Source organism: Acanthaster planci, linkage group LG08 (assembly GCF_054643075.1).
Source record: "Acanthaster planci isolate LZ-2023a linkage group LG08, COTS_SCS, whole genome shotgun sequence".
NCBI classification, from domain to species: domain Eukaryota; kingdom Metazoa; phylum Echinodermata; class Asteroidea; order Valvatida; family Acanthasteridae; genus Acanthaster; species Acanthaster planci.
The window spans coordinates 850,977-872,787 of record NC_141784.1 but is presented as its reverse complement, the minus strand read 5'-3'; the positions used below and the strand labels follow the sequence as shown (position 1 = coordinate 872,787).

General features: G+C 42.6%; 1 protein-coding gene across 1 annotated transcript; it reads right to left on the bottom strand.

The window, feature by feature from the left end:
• Nucleotides 1–190: 190 nt before the first annotated feature.
• LOC110978103 (uncharacterized) lies at nt 191–15,461 on the bottom strand. The gene is made up of 12 exons (XM_022232814.2): nt 15,329–15,461; nt 13,444–13,989; nt 12,002–12,183; nt 11,485–11,660; nt 9,767–9,921; nt 9,194–9,337; nt 8,406–8,533; nt 7,323–7,491; nt 7,016–7,161; nt 6,220–6,332; nt 5,651–5,774; nt 191–4,422 (listed from the first exon to the last, which is right to left on the bottom strand). Exons 1-12 carry the CDS (start codon nt 15,331–15,333, stop codon nt 4,172–4,174), a joined length of 2,139 nt encoding a protein of 712 aa, XP_022088506.2. The 5' UTR covers nt 15,334–15,461; the 3' UTR covers nt 191–4,171.
• Nucleotides 15,462–21,811: the final 6,350 nt, after the last annotated feature.

Here is a 21,811-nt window from a genome sequence, read left to right as displayed (position 1 = left end):
TCCCACATGTACCTCCACCGTATCATCATTGTCAGACTAAAAAGCCTGCTTGACGTTTCAGAATTCCTAAAACTATTACCACGCGCAAGTTTATGATTGTTTTCTGTTCCAGCTTAGGCCCACGGGGATTGCTTCTGTTTTCACAGTCCATCTCTCACAATAGGAACAATGTTGGGACATTTCACAATACTCCATAAGACCACCCCGGCGACTCTGTTTTTATTGACGGAGCTTAAATTTAATTACATATTCATGAAAATAAGAAAGAGCAAATGCGAGTCTAACTCGAGTAATAATTTAACCTTTTTGACAAATCCTGAATTAAGTTCAAGACATTGTATTTCAGAATTCTGCTACGAATTTCATTCCAGGTCAAACACTCCAAAAGCTCATCTTAAAACAAACTCAAGGGGCACAAATTTGTGCCTGGAAATTTGTAAACCGGGGGGGTGCTAACGACCATGTGGCCCTACGGGGCACAATTCAGGATGCAGGTGTACACCTTTAAAACGTATATTGACCCCCTGAACCTTACATCAAAACAGCTTATTTGTAGCCCTTTTGTTTCACTTGTCTCCCGTTTTCAGTGCTAATGGATACATTTCTGTACTTCTCACCAAGAAAATGTGGGGGATGACTAAACAGCCCTTTCCCGGCCAAAAAGTGTGGGGGATATATGCCCCCATCCCCGGAATTTTTGTCCCTGACAACCTGAGACTCTCAACCCCACATTCTCAAGAATATGTGCCCAATATCATGTTGCTATACACTCTCTTTTTCTCCCTCGAGGGCCATTTTGAGTCTAATTGCTCATGATTCTTTAAACATTTCGACACCAAAACCAATTACAAAATTAATACTGTTCCTATACACAGAGAAACAATATAAAAGTGGTTACAAGACTTTAAAAGGCGATGCTTTACCTCTACTGAATATCGTATACGCCAGCCTCCATTCAAATGAGCAAAAATATATACAGATATTCCGAGGCTATATCAACACTGTATGGCTCTTGTCTGTTTGGATTTGCATAAAAGCAGGATCAGGACAAACGATATCAATTATCTGTTGGACTTCACCTCAACAAAATATCTTTGAATCCCGGCTCAATTGCCACAGCTGAAAGCCCAAGTTATACATGAAGCTAAATACAATGAATACTGATATACAAGTACAAAGACCTGAGTATTCTACTGTATTCAAATTAGTAGCACGTAATGACTGGCAGATTGCACCGGATCATGATTCTCTCATACAGGCCTGTATTAAGGATATAGGAAAGCCAAAAACAATCGGAGCACTTATATCCCTATGATAAGAATTAGACTTCATGCGTACAGTTAACAATACAGTCCACAAGTTTCCACCGAGGTCTGATGTAACATACAGAGAAATGACCTTCCCCTACAAAGTATAATTTCATTGATTAAAGCTGGACTTTAACGTGGCTGATGACTTTGTACCTGTGGAGTTCTTGCAGAATGAGGTAGCAGTAAGATGGTATGACAACAAAGCTGTCTCTTTGGTGTTATCATTTGTGGAGCCTCAGCACTGACAAGGTGGCGTGCTGTGAGGGAAGCCTCAAGATGCATATAGACATCTAACGGCCAAAAATAGCCCAGCAGTACAATCGTCTCATGAGTGGGGTCGACATCCTTGACTCCCTCATATCAAAATACAAATATCCAAAGGTGAGAGATGGCACTTCTTCTGGCACTTCATCACTTAATTGCTCAAGCCTGGCATGCGCATTTAGTGCCGGGTTTCTTATTTACTTTAAATATTGTGCTACCACGCAAACTTTGACAAGAGGACATGCATGTAAACATGTAAACACATGACATGGGGCCAGTCTGAAGATGAATTTGTACACCATAACTCCAGATTGACAGGCCAACTGAAAATAGAGGTCCAGTGATGGTCAAGATTACGTTGTGTCAAGAGGTGACGAACAGTGTCAACTCTCCTGCAAGTTCTCTTGCTTACAGTTGCAAGATGTGCATGCATGTAAATGGGTTCAGCACGACATGTATATGTGTTGTGTTGTCAGGGAAGATGTCATAAACACACGCACTTTGTGGCTTGTACCTGCATACATCATCAGACACACTTGCAACACAGCCTGGGTAAACCTCACAGAGGTATGTTGAAAGAAGTGGAAATCATCGAAAATGGAAATAACCTCGGGAATTCTGTCAAAGTGCAACAGACAACAGAGGAGTTACTAAAAAAGATGAAAGAGTTGAGGCACCCACAGTCCCACATCACATGCATGACAGTCTGTCCTTCCAGTTCATTTTTACATGCATTTCGAGGCAGCCTTTCAGCTGATCAAGTCATCATGGCTATCCCCATTGGTTTCAGTAACCGATCCATTCTGAGGAAATCAATCACATCATCTCCCAGTTCAAGACACACCACAGCAGCTCAAATTCCATTCAAGAAAACTAAAGCAAAAGGGGCAAATTTCAGAGAAAAGAACACCATCAGTGAAATGAAAGAGGACTTGACAGTTTCTTCTACTGTACTCGTGAAAAGGTGTCATGACTTCTGTTGTTTGCCTGACAAACTGGCTCAAGTCGGGTAAGTTCTGTGAAAGGAAGTCAAGAAATGTGGGAGTAGAATGCCACAGATTTAAACAGAATTTATTCGGAAATTTAATTACTGCATGACCTCTTGGCCTGGTCAGGACACCTCAGGAATATCCTGGGATTGTCAATTTATTACCACAGATTACACGTGCCCCTCTGAACCTGTGACAACACCATGGGTAAAAGTGAGGAAGTGATTATATGCACTGTTGGTGGTGTACTGTGTAGTGAATTGCTTATATTAGGTCAACGGCAGTTTGTTTCAAAATATTGCTGCTAAAAGCAGTCAAAAGTAGGAGAGATGTAATTTCTTTTTGAGCATTTTGTTAACTTAAAATATTGACTGAAATCTAATTTGTTAGCTGTGATCAAGAAGACAGAGACGTTGCCAGTGCATGGCAGATAAAGTCAACACTGAAAAAACAAAGTCACTATAGCAAACTTTGGATATTTGAAATATTTCATGAAACCTTTGGAATAGACAGGCTCTACAGGTATTGAAAAATTCTTGGTGAATGCTTCCTGAATTCTTTTGTCTTTGAAAACTTTAGTTGGTACAAAATTTTGATTGTCTAAAGCCTTTTGTTTCTTCTGGTAAAGTAACCATATTTACTGTCTAGTGCCTGTATTAAATACATTTTTCTGTACCAAGCCATCTTAATGACAGTAAAGTTGATAGTTGAAGTACTAGCTGCAACTCTGAAAATTCAGAATTTACATACAAGACTACACAACCCAATAGTTAATTACTGATTGCTGTAATGTGGGATATGATGTTTTAGCAACTGAGGGACTCGTGAAATTTGAGGTGAAGATGAGGGCACTGCGGTTCCCCGAGGGTGTGAAAAACATCATATCCCACATCACAAAAGTCAATAATTGTTTTTTAATACCTCTGTCTTTATGAGCCAGTTTGGTATTCCAGGGTCTTCTGGGAACAAAGCATGTGCTTGAGTTGGTGTACGCCTTTGCTGATAGGACAGATTACTGCACACGCCTGTTGCTGTTACCAAATAGTCTCAGATGGGTATGCACTGTGGGATACCAAATTGGCTCATTCTCTGTAATAATCTCCACAGGCCAAAGTAATTCAAACTTTGTCAAAATGACGAGAGTCTTGGTCCACTGCTGCACAGTAATTTTTGTGAAGTGAAAGGACTCAGTATGTCATTTTACTTGTGCTGGTGGCACATGTCTTGCTGCAAACAATATCTTTACCTCCTAAAAACATCGTTAAGGAACTTTAAAAATACATAGAAATGAAATTTAAGTGAATATATTTGATGCAGAATCACTCCATGGCAAAGATCAGCCATTAGCAAAAAATTGAAGGGTTCCATCAACAGCTGATCCTTTCATGTACATGTACGCAGCCCAGTCTATTGCAGGCACTGCTCCGACTACAGTTTACTGCTATCAACTGCACAAGTGGGGACCAGTCTATGATATCACGACGTGATATGCATAACCACGAGAATAATATGCAGTTTCACTGACCAGTGACATAACCCCTAGGGACCAATGAAAATACAAGTATTCAAGGTATAACAATGTCACCTGTTCACCTTTTTCCACAGAAATTATTTATAGAATACCAGATATGAGTACATAATGATGTACCCAGGGGTCCCGGTAGGGTTGGGATCCTTGCCCTCAAACCAGCCAAAGTATGTGATGTTATTTTGCCCACTCGTCACTTGGGCGGTGACATCGAAGACCCAGGGGTCCACTTCCCTGCCGTCACACCATCCATCGCGGCCGTACAGCCAAGTGCCGTGCTCGTTGGGCTCCACCCCGGTTGGTGTTCGCATGGCGCAGCCCAGTTCGGTGCCTGATGGGTGTAAGGTTGGCATTACATGGCATTACGGTGGGCACAGTATCATGAACTCTAAATAGGGGCGAATGAGTGATGCTGGACATGAACCCAAGACCACTGGATAAGGATTTGATTGCTCCAGTTCAGACAACTCTGAGCTTTTTCGGAAGTGGCTCTGATTTAGTCCAGGAGTTATTCCATTTAGAATTGGCTCCAAATTTCACAGGCGAAAAAAGCAGTGTTGTGTTCAAGACCATCGGTTGTATTTGAGTTCATCACAAGACCATATGTGAGACCAGTCACAAGACCGTACGTGAGACCATCACAAGACCATACGTGAGACCAGTCACAAGACCATATGTGAGATCCTCACAAGACCATACGTAAGACCAGTCACAAGACCATACGTGAGACCAGTCACAAGACCATACGTGAGACCAGTCACAAGACCATACGTGAGACCAGTCACCAGTGTCAGCATGAACAGTGACAACAGGAATGCTTTTGTTGGCGTTATGAATAGCTTCAATTAGCTTGTGACTTGAATTCAGACTGGAGGCCTTGTACTGGTTTTGTGATGGTCCTGTGGGGTCTTGTCATGGTCTTGACTGAAACAGTGAAAAAAAGGTGACAAACCCTTCCACAAAAAGAACACAAATATAAAAATGTACTTGTAGCGGTAGAAGTGACCTCCTACATTCTCTTCAACATGACTAGTTACCACCTAAAACTCGGTTCAGAGTTACAATCACAGTATTCACGAAGCAGATCAGTTCAATTTGTCGTTACAAAAATGCTTCCTCCCAGAATTATTCCATCTTCGAACTTGCATTAGAGTTGTCCCATTAAATGAATAGTTGATTGATGTCTGGAATTGACCTTTGGGGAACTAAACTCAGATATGACTAAGAGACAGTAAAGTTACAATTCTGACAGAGCAAAGTTTGGAATCTATTCTTAGTGATTGTGATAGAGAGTTAACCCAGACCTAGTCCGTAGCTTTAGCTCCAATCCTAAGCAACCAGAAGGGAAAAAATGGATTAAGCACTGCATAACGAAGAAAGTGGCTGCCAATAAAGTCCATTTGGCTGAGAATTGGCCATGACTGAAAACTTGCCAGCTGCAACCCTACTTATTCGAACAGGAGAAAAGGTGTGTCATTTCCTGAGCAAATGCAAACAACGTTCAACCCTGCTTCCTTCTCAAAACCATTTCGCATTCCTCTAAGGAAACATGGTCTTACCAGCATTACTGAATGTTATGTTATGATGGTGTCCATTGATGACAAAGTGATGCGAAGTGACGCAAAATTCCCCACAGCCATTGTTATCACTGCCGTGCCCCGTGATCACAGCAAAAACTTGCACCTGCACGTAAATCGAAGAAAACGTAACTCATATTGCATAGTTCATACATAGTACCACAGAAAATTGCAGGACAGCAATTCCACAGTGGCCCTGGACAATAGACTGCACTGGTAGTCTTCAAAACAGCATGCACGTACTGAAATCTGAGTTCACGACTGATACACTAAATGTCTTCACCCATACCATCTCTATACCAAACTTCAGTGAAATTACAAGAACCTTTCAAATAGATATTAACAAACCAGCAACATGTGACCTGTTTTCGCTCGGAGCCCCGGAGAAACCCAAAAATTTAATTTTCCACATGATTTGAAGAATGAAACTTTTCACCTCCGACTTTGAAATTACATGCATGAATTCCAAAGCAAGGCAACCAATGCATGAGCCCTGCAATTCAGGTGCTGCTGTCCGTGTGAAGAAGTTTGATATTCCTATTTGTTTTTACCTTTTTTACATCAGAAGGCACTGTGAAGAAAAGTGGTTTGTACTTTTTGTTGTAGTTCTTGTCAAATGTTCCTCCTCGGAACAAGGGCGTGATGTTGTAGGGTCTCAGTGTACCTGTTGAAACAACAGGAACATTCTTTAGGGCAGAGGGCCCGAGTTTAGCACAACAAGATAAAAAAAATGGACTTGTGTCCTCCTCATGCATCTGGTAATAGCAAGTTTTACCACAGATTGCACATTTTGATAAATTATGGAAAACCGTAATATGATGCTCAATCCCTCTCAGAAATATTTCTTGTTAGCCATTTATCAAAGGTACCTGTATGTTTACTTGTAAAACCTTGGAATATAGAGAATGCAAGTTTACAAAAAACAAAATCTATATTTTCCTTTCCGTTGAATTGATTTTGCCTTCAGAAATGTGATTTCAAATCTTATTGCATACTTTTCAAACATTCATCCATCAATCACCTAAATATTTGAATAGCTGGCACAATCCTTAGTGGAATAAGATTATGTGACATTATTATATTCAAAGTTGAGGATATGTAAACGATTCTTCTAGGGCAATACGGCAGCTGGTGGTTATGTATTGCCAGACAAAATGGACAAAAGGCTGCATGGTCAAAATGTTAACTTCAGTCAGTTATTTCTATGCCTGCAGTTCACCTTTATTTCAAGACGGTAGACTACATTGGAACAATACCACTGAATATGAAGAGTTCTGTACACAAAGCAGTAAGTTTGTCTTCAGCAACCGTGCCTGTATGGGACTTGAAAGAACTCATATACACTACCTCCTGAGCTGTCCTTGGAAAAACGTAAATTAAGGGATGGTTCCCAGGCTTTTGCCCAGGGAACCGTCTTCATTGTGAAGTTACACGTGTCCGAGGTGAAGAGAGGAAACAAGGGTGATACATCGGTCAACCATCGGCCAATCCGTCTAGGAGTAAAATTAGTCACATTGGTCAATAAATCTCTTCCAATTTTGTGACCAAAAAATGAAATTACAACACACATGACACATGTATTCAAGCCATGCTTATTCTTGATATGTAATGATATGTGCATATTATAAGAAAATAAATAGAATTCACCCCTAACCTCCTGAATGGAGTGATCCATCTGCCTAGCTCCATGTTACATAAAGGGGAGGTTTCATTACAGCAGAGGTAGAGGTGCACAGTGTGATCCCAGGGTGGGCAACTCTCGTCTTTTGTTCCAGGGCAAGACAGGGATGCATCAAGCTCAAATTTGTTGTACTGGGACAACTCTGGCAAATGGTCAAAAAGAGAACATGAGGTTAGGATGTGTACTCTGCTAAGTGACAAACTTTTCCTCAAGACTGAGAAAAGATCTCAACACAGGAACACACAGTCTTGGCCTCTGAAAGTCACAGATTAAAAGCAATCAGTGCTAAAACTAATCACAAAACATTAATCAATACAAATTTAACAAAGATGAGTTGACTTAATTTTGTATTGGGTGTCAACCCTTGACCAATGTCGTCTTGTGTTTTTTTCTCACAAAACCTTGGACAACATCAAGAATACAGTGTTTATGAAATACACATGTATACGTCAGCTATAAAGCCCCCAAACACCCAATATAAACAGAAGCAAAACACATCTCTCAGCGCAAATTCCATCTTACTAAAAAGAGTAATGATGAAATCAAATGCGAGGCACCTGCACCAGTCAGTCACAAGTTAGTTAACAAATGATGGGTGATGTACCCTGCTTATACATTGCTATGCAGAAAGTGACTATGCTAGAGATTATATGACTTGTGGTCTTCTTGTAATGATTCAATTCATACAAATCTGCAACACAAGTTTAACTCTTCTACCTTTGTGTATAACTCCTCGTCCCCCTTCAACTCCCCCAAAATGTTTCAAATGTTCTATTAAGTTAATTTTTTTATGCAGTGAAACTTTGAAAATCAGGGAACATGTCAAAAGTAGCAATCTGCAATGAGAGAGAGCTCTGACAAGCGTAGCCACTCCTGGAAACTGTAGGTAAAATATACCAGATTAGCAACAAATACATTGGCTGATTTCAAGATCTGTAAAGAAATACTTCATAGGGAACACTTTGGTCTAGATGCACTCTTTACAGTGCAATCAGCGCCTGTCAACAAGCATGTCTTGGGCACCTGGCTGGTACATGACCATGTTATTCCTCTTACTCAGTAATGATGGAAGTTGGATAGCTTTCACAACTCCTGTATTGCCTTGCATGAGGGAATTCTTGATGACCGGGATCACGAGCGCTTCGCTGGAGAGATTACGCAGGAGGGAAGACTTGTAGTTGAACCTGAAATGATCCGATGAAAGTGCAAGAGGTTCACACATTCAATTTGCAGGAACATGCTGCACACTGTGCCTCACTGATGGTTCAGGACTGGGCCTCATAAATGTATACAATTGATGGCTCAATCTTTGATCTCTATATTTTTCTTTCACTGACTATGAAAACTAGTATAAACTGTATTAGTACTGGGTCACTTTGCCGCTTTGTGTGAGATTAACACTGGAAATGCTGGGCAAGGGGGAGGGTAGAATGTACTGGATTTTCTCAGATAGTGAAACTCCTTTGTCTGCTTTGTGCCAAGCCCTGAGGAAATTTACTAGTGCCTTGCCACCATTTTGACACCAATTTCATGAAAATCAAACCCCATGCACCCTTGCTATGCCCTCGTAATGGTTCACACAGTGTTACCTCCAGCTCCTGCTAGGAGTCCAGGGGCCAGACCACAGACTCTCATCCTCCTAGATACCATGATATCCATCAACAGTTTGTGGAGGATTTCACAAGATCGAAAAAGACAGAACTTGTACTATTACAACTTCAAACAAAAGTACAAAAAAGTGCACTGAAAGAAACTGAGGACAACTGTGGAGCATTCAAGGGAGCTCAAGAGAACGGATAGGTCAACAGTTGTCAGTGTTGCACATTGATTGTCTGATTACATACCACTCTGCCTGCCAGTTGAAGAACTGAAATGAGGGGTACAAGAGCCAGCCCATCTCTTGAAGCAGCCCCTCTGCATTGATCCCAAAGTAAAAATTGTCCGTTGGAGTAGTCTGGAAAGATACGTACAGCTTCTCCTTTTGCAACCTGAAAAGAAATGACACACTGTAATAAAAATGCAATGCCAATGCAATGCCACACAGTGAAAATAGACTTCCATTTAGTTTCTAGAAAGTAAAAGGGTTTTTTTAGGCATGCAAGTTACCGTAATTTACTGCATGTTACAAGTAACAACTTCTGTGCCGTGATCAGGAATTGCCTACTGTACGTTTCAAATGGAAGTGATTTTATAGCCAATGATGTTAAACTGCAACAGCCTGGTAAAACATGGGTGAAAACTGCCGATAAACGTACCATACCCTGGCACTTTTTCAAGCACTTGCAAGGAACGTGTACATGTACATATTGTTTCACCCAACAGTTCAAGCATCAAATTTACTCCAAGCAATTGGGCATGAATGGATCATTTCAACTCAATTTGTTTAGTTTGGATGCTCCATTTATGAAACCACTTACCGCGTGACCAAATCTTGATTGAAGGGGACCATGGTAGCTGGTATAGCAGGTGGGGAATCACATTCAGCACCTTCACAGTTCATATCTTGCACGGGCTGGCCCTGGTCCGCATAGACGATGACCCCTGCTGCACCAGACTGCTCCATTGTGGTGACCTAGCACAAGGCCAAGAAACAGGGAAGGGTGACAGAAGGAAGAAATGACCAGATCTGCAGCCGATTTCAGGAAACTCGGCATAACTATGAACCATGTGAAAGCCATGCGCCACAAATTTATGCTGTAGTTGCGCAATATGCTTACGTTTGATTTCACGAAGAGTTGCGTAGATGCGCCACACCTCAATAATATTAAATTCCTTGGACAAAAACAGCTTTTACGACGGCTGTTCTTTTCCAATGTAACAGCAGTCATCAAACAGTCACTGAATCGTATCGGCCCGCCATTTTGAAAAAGTTTTTGTCTTTTCTTCGTCGGAACCGGACAAACTGTTTTGCAGTTTTCTCACAGCCAAACAAGTTTATTATTACCTTCTGGAACAAAGTTGTTTGTTTCTCGTATAATCCTTAATAAGTTCAGCAATGATGAGGACTTGATGAGCAAGTCAAACCATTCATTTTCCCTAATTCGTTGCATAAGTCGTGGACTTACGCAGTGCGTAAGTTTCGTGAAATTGGTCTTAATTTGTTGCGCAACTTACGAAATAAAATGTGACGTAAGTGGAGTTACGCCGTTGCATAAAGTTTCATGACATCGGCTGCTGCAGCATAAATATCTATGCTGACCAGTGGGGAGGAGGAGATGGGGGATTATGACCACAATTCTGACATTGTCCCCCGCTACGGACATTCAAAAGAAGGGTAGGGGAAGGCTACATGTACATGGCACGTTATATGAAGATAGAGGGCACTGTTCAAGATGGTAGATATGTACACCATTTGAATATTTTCACACTTTTCATGCCTAACTTTCACATTCAAACTGTTTCTGTACTCTTTGTCCTCTATTTTAACCAATGGAAAGTTAAAAACCCTAATATATATGCATTTTTCCCACACAAAAAGCGAGTGTGTGGTGAATGATCAAACGGCCCGCCCCCTTGATAAAAAAGAGGGGGGGGAGTTAATTTTAGACTCCTGATCAGGTGGAGAATGACAAACCCCATCTTTTCTCTATGAGAACACCGACCAGTGCACAATTACCAAAACATACCTTGTCTCTTAAAAAAACATCTCCATGTCTCTGAAAAAGATCTCCATGACAATGGGTTTGAACTGGTTCGAGCCCACACCACAGTGAGGGACTTTTCAATCTCTCCATCCTCTCCGTCTGGCTTTGCATCCTGTCCCCTTATGTTTCGATTGGACTTCCAATAAAAAAAACAAGCCCTCCCTAGTTCTCCGTTGTCTCGTTTTTGTGAGCTCTTGCATTGCATGGGATCATGTTTTCATTAAAAATTTTGCTGCCATTTACAAAAAATCACTGCCACTTTTTGGAGCCAAGTTGATTGTATGAATGCACAGAATATATAAAGAGTGAGGGAAATACAGATTGAAAGTTCATACCTGACCTGGGGACCAAAATGGCAATAAAGACTTTTGTAAGGTCAACACTCATCTCACATTTCAATCCTTCCATTTTCGATAAGTTAAGAACAAACTATCCAAAGCCATGATTGGCAATTACAATGTCATCATTAGGTGTCAATCCACCAATCCAACCTTTGTCGAGAAACTGCAGCTTCCTGCCATCACTACGGCGATCTTCTTGGCCACTCTGCTGTCAGGTTTACAGCCATTTTCGGCGGGGACCACGGGAATTGTCTGGTTGCCAAACTTGTCCACGGAAGGAAGCCAATCGTATCTTGCATCCAGACGCTTCAGCACAATTGGTGCACCTGTTGGAAATGAATTAACAGTGAAACTTTGACAATGGCCACGATTAAATTCTTCATCACAAAATTCCAAGACGCCCAACTGCTTATGCCTTCATATATACAAATGTGTTTATGGAAAAAGAGGCTTTATGGATGATTTTTGTAAACAGTATGCAAAACGTGGTTTCCATGACCAACTTATGACAAATCTGGGCAAATTATAATAGCTTTTGTTTTATTAGAGTTCTGTTACAGTCCTTGGATAGTAGTTTCAAACTTAATTACTGTTGGAATGATCATGAAAATATAATCAAAGGCAAGCCGGCTCGGCACATGTATGGAAACCCAAGAGAGAACCTTACTGATCTGATTGGAGATTTCCTTCGAGTCATATGAAGTAGGCGCACTCTGGAAGACAACCTGTGCTAAGCCACACCCATGATCCTGACACGCCCACTGCTGAAGCAAGGCTGGGATCCAATTACCAAGCTGGTACAACGACGTGACAGCAAAGTGAAACTGGGACTGTAAACCACCATCCCTCCTGTATTAAAGACAGTCAATTTACCCGTTCATGGAATGAGAAAAAGAACCGTGTTTCTCTTGACATCATCAGAAAACAGGGCATAGTTTTCAATTTCAAATTTAAGTTGAATCGTCTTTCAGGAGATAAGACTGGGTGGGGGGGAACCATACCAGTGACAGAGGGCCATTTCAGAGTATTCTAGGCCTTTCTATTAAAAGCCAGCCATGCAACAAGGCACCTTTGCAAACATGTACATAAACTTTTGACCCACCAATTTTGTCACATCATTCATGTGTTATGAGTGGAGTTGTGAATAAAGTCACCGTAAGTGAAACAGCTGCAGGAACATTTGATAGAAATAAGGGGAACTGGTTGAAATAATTGTAGGAATGGAAAAAACGGATGATTATGGTAGAGAGAAGAGGTATAAATGGAAGTCAGTTGTATCCTACTCAAGTATACATGTATGTTAACTTTTAGGTATACCTACAAATACCAACATTTCATTTTCAGACTTGTGTACATATAACTTTAGGTCAAATATCAGAATATTCAATTATTTCAATTGACTCAGTCTAATAAAAAAAACAAAGGATTTGAACCTCAGACAGATTGAATTATGATTTCAAAATGGCCCCCCCCAAAAATAGTGGGTCTCTGGTCAGCTCACGCAATGATTTTGACATGCCCATCAATGTTATTTTTTTCCATTTCTTTCTCAACATTTTCAAAACAGCGCCCTTTATTTCCGCACTGCCTGAATGTTTGCGAGTAGACTGATTCCCAGCCACAAGTCCACAAGTCAGAAGGGCAATTTGTTCAAGGAACAAAACTAATTCGTGGGTAGCTCGTACCCGATGATAGATCCGTTACGACTGCTTAATGTTGATGTCGAACACAAACAGTAGACCATGGGTAGGTTACAAAGTTGCAGCCAGCTCATTAACAACAATGGCGGCATGACGTGTGACGTGCTACTACTAGCCTTTGCTCTCTGATTAAATATTTCCGTTGCCAGTCTTAAAAAGCCAACCCCATCAACCCCCCCCCAAAGAAAAACACATATTGCAGCATCAATTCTGAATCTTTGGTCTGACCAGAGACCGAGCATTGTTTGGGGGGCCTCATGTAATTCTTAAATTCTTGGTACACGTCAGTGTGTATAGGAAGCATACTTTGCAATTGTTTCCATGGCATTGGGAGGCCCAAAAGGGAGACAGCCACATTTTATATTAAAATGACCCAATTTAGTATCACTCAAATGATATCCAGTCTTACTCAAGTAATCCCATTCTCTCCACTGTTCCCTGAATCTGTTCCCTCATCCAAAGGGTCTCCTTCAATGGATCGTCGCTGGTCGGCAGAAACACAAAATGCGTGTTGGAGGGTCTCCCTTTGATGAGCGTCTGCAGGGAGCTCTCAGAGGTCCACAGGCACTCCAAGAAACCCGAGTGATTGTTGAAGGTGTGGAAGATCATCGGCGTGTTGGACAAGAGGGCACTGGGATACTCGATGACACCGTTCAGGGTAAAGAGCCTAAAGGGCTGGGCCGGCTGGTCAGGGAGAAGTGCAGGTGTCTGGTCCTCCCAGTCGGTGAAGACAGTTTGAGAGAAACCCCTCCTGTGGGCAAGATTTTCCCTGCCCGTTTGCAGTTGCTGTCGGACCCGCGACCAGCTGCTAGTTTTGGACTGCTCGTTCCCATTCCGCAGGGTCTGCACATGTTTCTGGATGCCTGAAGTGACCCTGAAGTTGATGCACAACCACAAAAGAAGCAACAGGCCAACATTGATGCTGATTTTCTGGACCTCCATTTGGTTTATTAACCTGCCGAAAAAGGAAAAAAACACCCACAAACATTACATTTCTTAATCCGAGAAGTAATGTTGTCAATTCCTTAAGAACAAATGATTCTGATACCACTTACAAAGCATCATCAGCATCAATATTTCAGTGTGCCTTATACATGTACATGTATTAACTTCAGACTTGTGACTCTGGCAGCACATATGCTTCTGGAAGTCACCAGCTTGTTCGGCTTCACGTCTTTCCGTTAGACACCAGAACGGTGTCTCCACAGACTAAATTTGACAGGAAAATCAAGGAACAAACTGAGAACTATAAACTCTAGCCATTGACATTGTGCATGTATGTCAGATCACTCCATCGTGGTCACACTCCGTTTGAAGCTTGGTATCATGTCCAGTGTTGTGGAGGTATATAGTATGTACATGTATATGTACTGTATGGATGGGGGGGGGGATTAGGGAAGAAATCTGATAGTCTTGTATCTTGTCAGAATGACGAGCCCCCATAGTTATGTTTAATAGTTTAATGACCTTTTGGGGAGCAAGGCTTACTAGTATTTGAGTGAAATCAATCAATGAGAAAGAGAAGCTTATTATTATGATATGAAGGGTTCAATGACCAGATGACTGTTTCGCGGACTATGTAAGTCAAAATGTAAGAGGCGATTACTAAGTAGGCCTATCCCAAGAAGTGTGGAGTCTGACGTCCCGCCCCCAGTTCTGGGGGTAAGTATAATCATGTCATGTTCTTCATATTTTGTCATCCGCTGAGTTCCCAAGGTCTGCAGTGCCATTGCCATTAACAACAGACACGGCTCATCACTGTTTGTAAATTGTACTATTTGTAGGTATACTTATGTCTGAGTGGGCCACCTTTAATTCTTATCTTTCATCCACTGGTTTCAATACAGGAGCGGTGGAGGCCCTAATATTTATATTCCGCAAATCAGACTTTGCCGCGCGGTCATATACTCAACATGCTCAACATGCAACGGACGTGATGGACTGTGAACACACCGTCAACACCTCCAAAACACGTTAAAAACAAAAGAAGCGGTATTCAACAGTAAAGTGTTTGCCGAGAGGCTATTTTGGCTAAACATCACCAGGTTAAACTCTGGAAAATTGCCGTTTTAATTTTGCCAAAATCGCCTCCCTGGAATCAGCTCAGAAATCAGCAGCCATGACATGCATGATCATGATGTTGCCTACCATACGCTAGAGGGTAATATAGGTAATATTATATGATAAAGAAACATAGGACAGTCGGATCATCCACAAAACGTACAGATTTCATAATCGAAAGTGATCGTGGTAAAAAAATAAAAAATGATTGAAATTTACAAAATGCTACTCACAACATTTACATGTAAATAGTATATGTACATGTACGCTGATATGCAGTGGCAGTCGAGTCACGTGCGCACATACCGAGCTGTGAAAGGAAAGTGCGCCCTCCACAGACATCTTTGATCAATCGGTGATCAAAAAATTGCCGAGAACCAGGACTTAAAATTAGAGAGATGGGGGTGAGCTACTGGAAGCAAGTCATAAGTGTTCCTAAACATGGAGAAATGCGAAATGGCGTCAGGGTGCAGACCACTAATTCAAGTGAGAGTTTCTAGCCAGCTCATTATTAGCATTAAAAGCGCCCCCACAGGATCTTTTGAAAAAGGAGATTGTTTGGCCCCCAAAACGGTGAGATTGTGTAAATCCTTGCCAGATTCAACTCCCTGGGTCTTTGAGCTTTCATACGAGGGCAGAATGGCTAAAAACTACGGTTGAAAAATGGTCCTAAGTGCCCCAGAAAGTTGAGTGTTGCCACTTGAAAAATGGCTGCAATCAGACTTCGGAAAAATCGCTGTTTGGGGGGTGATTTTGTTTTGCGGGGGAATAATTAAAAGTGAAATCGGTTAACCCACCAAAAATTGAAAAGATTTTGAAAGATTAGTGACCAGACAAGAACTTCATTTGTGTTTCATAAATCTCAGGGATGTTGGCGTGCATGTTATTGGGCCCTGAACAGTGCTGATTTTACAGTGTTTTCAGTGGGGCTTGAAGTAGTGGACTGTACCGACCCCTAGGGTGGCACTACACCAAATACGCGCCAATAGAAAACAGTGCAAAATCAGGCCTTTCCCCGAAGAGTACCCCCAAATAGTAGTAAAACTACGCACTCAGCTCTGAATCTAGCCGCCCGCCGCTATCCAAACTAGGCCCGCAATTTGGGGCTTTTTGCGAAAGAAAAACCCCGAACTGCAAACTGTTGGTCCCCAATTCGGGATTTATAGAAAGATTTCTTTGATCCCCCCTGATTTTGCCATGTCTTATTGTAAAACCTCCTTGGGATCACAAAATATTAATGAGCTCCTGCTTTCAACTAAAGTGGCGTCACGTTTACCAAGAGGAGAGAATAAAAAGAGCAACATCTATCCTTCGAGGGCGCCCTTTATTTGCGGTATTCTTGTTATCGGTGGTAGTTTATTGAGTACAAGGAGCAATGCGTTTAAAAGCATATTATTTGAAAATTATTCCAAAACTACGTTTTGGAAAAAGTTTAATCCGTGGCTTTGAAAGGACACCTGCCAATTTAGGATAATTGATAAACAACCCTCCCACCACATGGTAATGAGTAGAAATACCAGTTGCAGGTGAATCTGTTTCATTTCTTTGAACAAAACCTCTTGCGAAGTTTTACGGTTACTCCAAATACGCTGTTATTTGGTTGCGCCATGCCGTTTTCATGCACCTAACTGACAGTGAGGTCACCAGACTTTTGATTTCGAGAAACTTTTGAGAAATGGCAGTGTACTTTGACAGTACATGTACCTATCTGAGTTCGAAAGGGACCTACTTGACTAAGTATTAGACGACTGTTTGCCGTGCCATTTTTTCTAACTCGAATATCGATAATAATTAAACTTATGGCCAACGAGGCACGGGATAATCATACAAATAATGACACTGGGTTTCGGTCAGATCAAAATCAAAGGTAGCGTGGGTTACCGTGGGGGGGGGGGTAAAGGACTGTGCGCCCGAGACAGAGGTTGACTGCAGCTTTTGCGGCGAGAATGGGGCCAATTCAAAAGCTTTACCGATTTGATATTCTTGGATTCTCGACGTCATTTTCTTCTGTTGAAATCCCAACAACTCCGGATTCCTCGTTTATTTTGAATTTGTTTCATCATTTTGGAGGTCAGTTGTCTTTTGGGGGCAGACCTGTCTGACCAGTGATGTGTCAAGCATTCACAAGAAGGGACGGCGATTGCAACATTGCTGTTGAAAGCGGACGAAATGAGTGCAAAAATATGTCATCGACATAAAAGAGGCGAGTGCCGCAGGACTATGCCGCCCATGGATCTGTTACTGTTGATCCGTCAATTACGAAAGATTCACGCCATTTCTTTCATTATATTCAGATTACTTAGAAGAAATGGACCCAAACACGGTTGGAACCGGTTTTATCGTCGAAAGTTTAGGACATTTAGATTATAAATAAAGGGAAATCAGCAGTGATCCTTTAGCTCACTGTAATCCTATCAAATTGTCTGGTGGGTTGAGCGGAATGAAGGGGGGGAAAAAAGGCGTGGATAGTGGAAAAAAAAGCAAAAGTTATGCGGTGTTGACCAAGCATTCAGGCGCACGGACTCCTGAAATTCGCAAGGAATCGCAGTTACCGGCTTCCATATAGGACTCTTCTGGGCTCTCGGGGTTCCCGGCCCACCGCACCTCCTCCCTGCCCATCCATGTTACCCCAAAAAGGGTCGAGCGGCCATGCAAGGGAGGAAACGAGACAAGCCCCTAAGCCCTGGCCGCCGAGTCGGCCATACGTCTCGAACCTGTACTAAGGCGCTCACCTGGACTTCGCGGACAGTGCCAGCCGCAGAGCTTATCCGTTAGGCTAAGGTACTGCTGGTATTTGAGGAGGGTGAATTGGCGTCTCTTATAGTTACTAACAGCAAGCATGGGGAAAATAAAAAGACGCCACTGGGATTCGAACCCACCGCCTGACGATCGGGTAACAGCGAGCTTAACCAGTCGGCCACGTCAGAGCGACTGCTTCTTGTTGTTCATAGCGTTAGTTGACGAGAATACGGTGCAAAATTTTGAAAATTCGACGAGGTGGGCTTCAGAACTTTCAGTTCAAATTTTGGCGACGTGATTCCCACTTTTACACGACACTGCCGTGCCCGAGTAGCTCAGTCTATAATCGCACAGCGACAGAGAGTACGGCCACCGAAAAAGTCTGTGGAGTTAGTTATTTTAAGGCTTTTTAGCGTATAATTAATTCATTAAAGCCACGTCTGTGCCCTTACATTTTTATCATCAAATTATCAAATATATATGAAATGATCAGATATCATCAAATTACACATCGAAAGAAATATCCTGCGTCTTCTGCTTTACACGATGAAATAAAGATCGCTGACGTGCAATCATTCACTGAAAATGTCTAGGCGTTTGAAAAACGTGTCAGCTCCTTTGAGAAAAGAACCATTTACGTGTCAGACCATAACTTAATTTTTGCAGGGCTGACAGTCAGCAACCCTGGTCAAAATATGGTCGGAAAGCAGGAATCAGCAACATTATTCCAAATAAAATATTGGTCAACTCTTCCCACTGCTGTTTGATAATGGTCAACAAAGACGAAACATCTTCCATTTGAGATCGCCCCAACTGAGACATTTCTGAAGACCGAATTGATCTAACAGTTTGTATGCACTCAAATTCTCTAGGAAACGGAGCATTTTGTGGCCCATGCACTGCAAGATCGCTAGAAAAGCCAGGTTTAGGCAAGCCGACGGATGCCAGCTTGTCTGGGAGTGGGATTTGGAAGAAATCGGTGCCTGAAACGGTCTATTTCTCGGGAAGCGCAGGCATCGATATTTCAAACTGTCGAAGGGCTTCACGACTGCTTTTTTGGGGTGACCTTCCGCGGGAAAAAAGTCTTGGAAAGTCATCCGTTAATGAAGGGAAATTGGAAAAGAAAACAAAATATCACCTTCACTTGATGTGCGCCTCCAACGCCGAGAAACTCGGAAAGATTTTTCAGGATTTTTTTGAAGTTCAGGTATTTATCACTGTCGGATATGGCAGTTTATTTTAATACCGGCCCGCAAGCTATCCCGCGGCGTGCGGTAGCGCTGGCACCGCAGACAGGCGTATAATAAGTCCGTGGCTAGCACAGAGATCATTTAGCAACCCCGTTGCCGGCCATTTGTACGATCTTGCCGCGCCGTGAGTTGGGTGCCACCCACGATGCCTTGCGCGATCAAAGCCCTGGAAATGCGTAAGCTAAAGATGTGCCACGACATGTATTTGGGATCAGGGCGAGGCTGAAGCACAGAGCTGCTTGTATTCGCTCTATGGACTTAACGCTCGACGCAGATCATACGCGTGCGCGACGTGCAGGCAATCCGGTTCGTATCGAATTCGTCACGAAGGCGGACGTACCACGATTTGCAGGCTCCCACTGGACGGTCGCTAAAGTTGCGCGTTAACTTCCGGTCCCAGGGTTGCCTGCGAACGGTGATCATAATATTTTATCCATGCATGTAACTCTAGGGGTGCAGACCACTAATTCAATTGAGAGTTTCTAGCCAGCTCATTAGCATCAAAAGCGCCCCCACAGGATCTTTTGAAAAAGGAGATTATTTGGCCCCCAAAATGGTGAGATTGTGTAAATCCTTGCCAGGATCAACTCCCTGGGTCTTTGAGCTTTCATACGGGCAGAATGGCCAAAAACTACGGTTGAAAAATGGTCCTAAGTGCCCGAGAAAGTTGAGTGGTGCCACTTGAAAAATGGCTGCAATCAGACTTCGGAAAAATCGCTGTTTGGGGGGTGATTTTGTTTTGCGGGGGAATAATTAAAAGTGAAATCGGTTAACCCACCAAAAATTGAAAAGATTTTGAAAGATTAGTGACCAGACAAGAACTTCATTTGTGTTTCATAAATCTCAGGGATGTTGGCGTGCATGTTATTGGGCCCCGAACAGTGCTGATTTTACACTGTTTTCAGTGGGGCTTGAAGTAGTGGACTGTACCGACCCCTAGGGTGGCACTACACCAAATACGCGCCAATAGAAAACAGTGCAAAATCAGGCCGAAATAGCGCCGCCCGTTGACTCTCGTGAAGAGGTTGGCCTCCGTTTTTTTCACTGGAAATTCAAGATTGCATTTTTGTATATTCGCCTTTCCCCGTGGCTTTGAAAGGACACCTGCCAATTTAGGATAATTGATAAACAACCCTCCCACCACATGGTAATGAGTAGAAATACCAGTTGCAGGTGAATCTGTTTCATTTCTTTGAACAAAACCTCTTGCGAAGTTTTACGGTTACTCCAAATACGCTGTTATTTGGTTGCGCCATGCCGTTTTCATGCACCTAACTGACAGTGAGGTCACCAGACTTTTGATTTCGAGAAACTTTTGAGAAATGGCAGTGTACTTTGACAGTACATGTACCTATCTGAGTTCGAAAGGGACCTACTTGACTAAGTATTAGGCGACTGTTTGCCGTGCCATTTTTTCTAACTCGAATATCGATAATAATTAAACTTATGGCCAACGAGGCACGGGATAATCATACAAATAATGACACTGGGTTTCGGTCAGATCAAAATCAAAGGTAGCGTGGGTTACCGTGGGGGGGGGGGTAATGGACTGTGCGCCCGAGACAGAGGTTGACTGCAGCTCTTGCGGCGAGAATGGGGCCAATTCAAAAGCTTTACAGATTTGATATTCTTGGATTCTCGACGTCATTTTCTTCTGTTGAAATCCCAACAACTCCGGATTCCTCGTTTATTTTGAATTTGTTTCATCATTTTGGAGGTCAGTTGTCTTTTGGGGGCAGACCTGTCTGACCAGTGATGTGTCAAGCATTCACAAGAAAGAGCGGCGATTGCAACATTGCTGTTGAAAGCGGACGAGATGAGTGCAAAAATATGTCATCGACATAAAAGAGGCGAGTGCCGCAGGACTATGCCGCCCATGGATCTGTTACTGTTGATCCGTCAATTACGAAAGATTCACGCCATTTCTTTTATTATATTCAGGTTACTTAGAAGAAATGGACCCAAACACGGTTGGAACCGGTTTTATCGTCGAAAGTTTAGGACATTTAGATTATAAATAAAGGGAAATCAGCAGTGATCCTTTAGCTCACTGTAACCCTATTAAATTGTCTGGTGGGTTGAGCGGAATGAGGAAAAAAAAAGGCGTGGTGAGTGGGAAAAAAAAGCAAAAGTTATGCGGTGTTGACCAAGCATTCAGGCGCACGGACTCCTGAAATTCGCAAGGAATCGCAGTTACCGGCTTCCATATAGGACTCTTCTGGGCTCTCGGGGTTCCCGGCCCACCGCACCTCCTCCCTGCCCATCCATGTTACCCCAAAAAGGGTCGAGCGGCCATGCAAGGGAGGAAACGAGACAAGCCCCTAAGCCCTGGCCGCCGAGTCGGCCATACGTCTCGAACCTGTACTAAGGCGCTCACCTGGACTTCGCGGACAGTGCCAGCCGCAGAGCTTATCCGTTAGGCTAAGGTACTGCTGGTATTTGAGGAGGGTGAATTGGCGTCTCTTATAGTTACTAACAGCAAGCATGGGGAAAATAAAAAGACGCCACTGGGATTCGAACCCACCGCCTGACGATCGGGTAACAGCGAGCTTAACCAGTCGGCCACGTCAGAGCGACTGCTTCTTGCTGTTCACAGTGTTAGTTGACGAGAATACGGTGCAAAATTTTGAAAATTCTGTTTGAAACCATTAGTCTTTAATCATTGATATTTTCCAATTATTTTCCTCTTCGTCAAATTTAACACGTTGTTTGACCCAATTCAAGGCT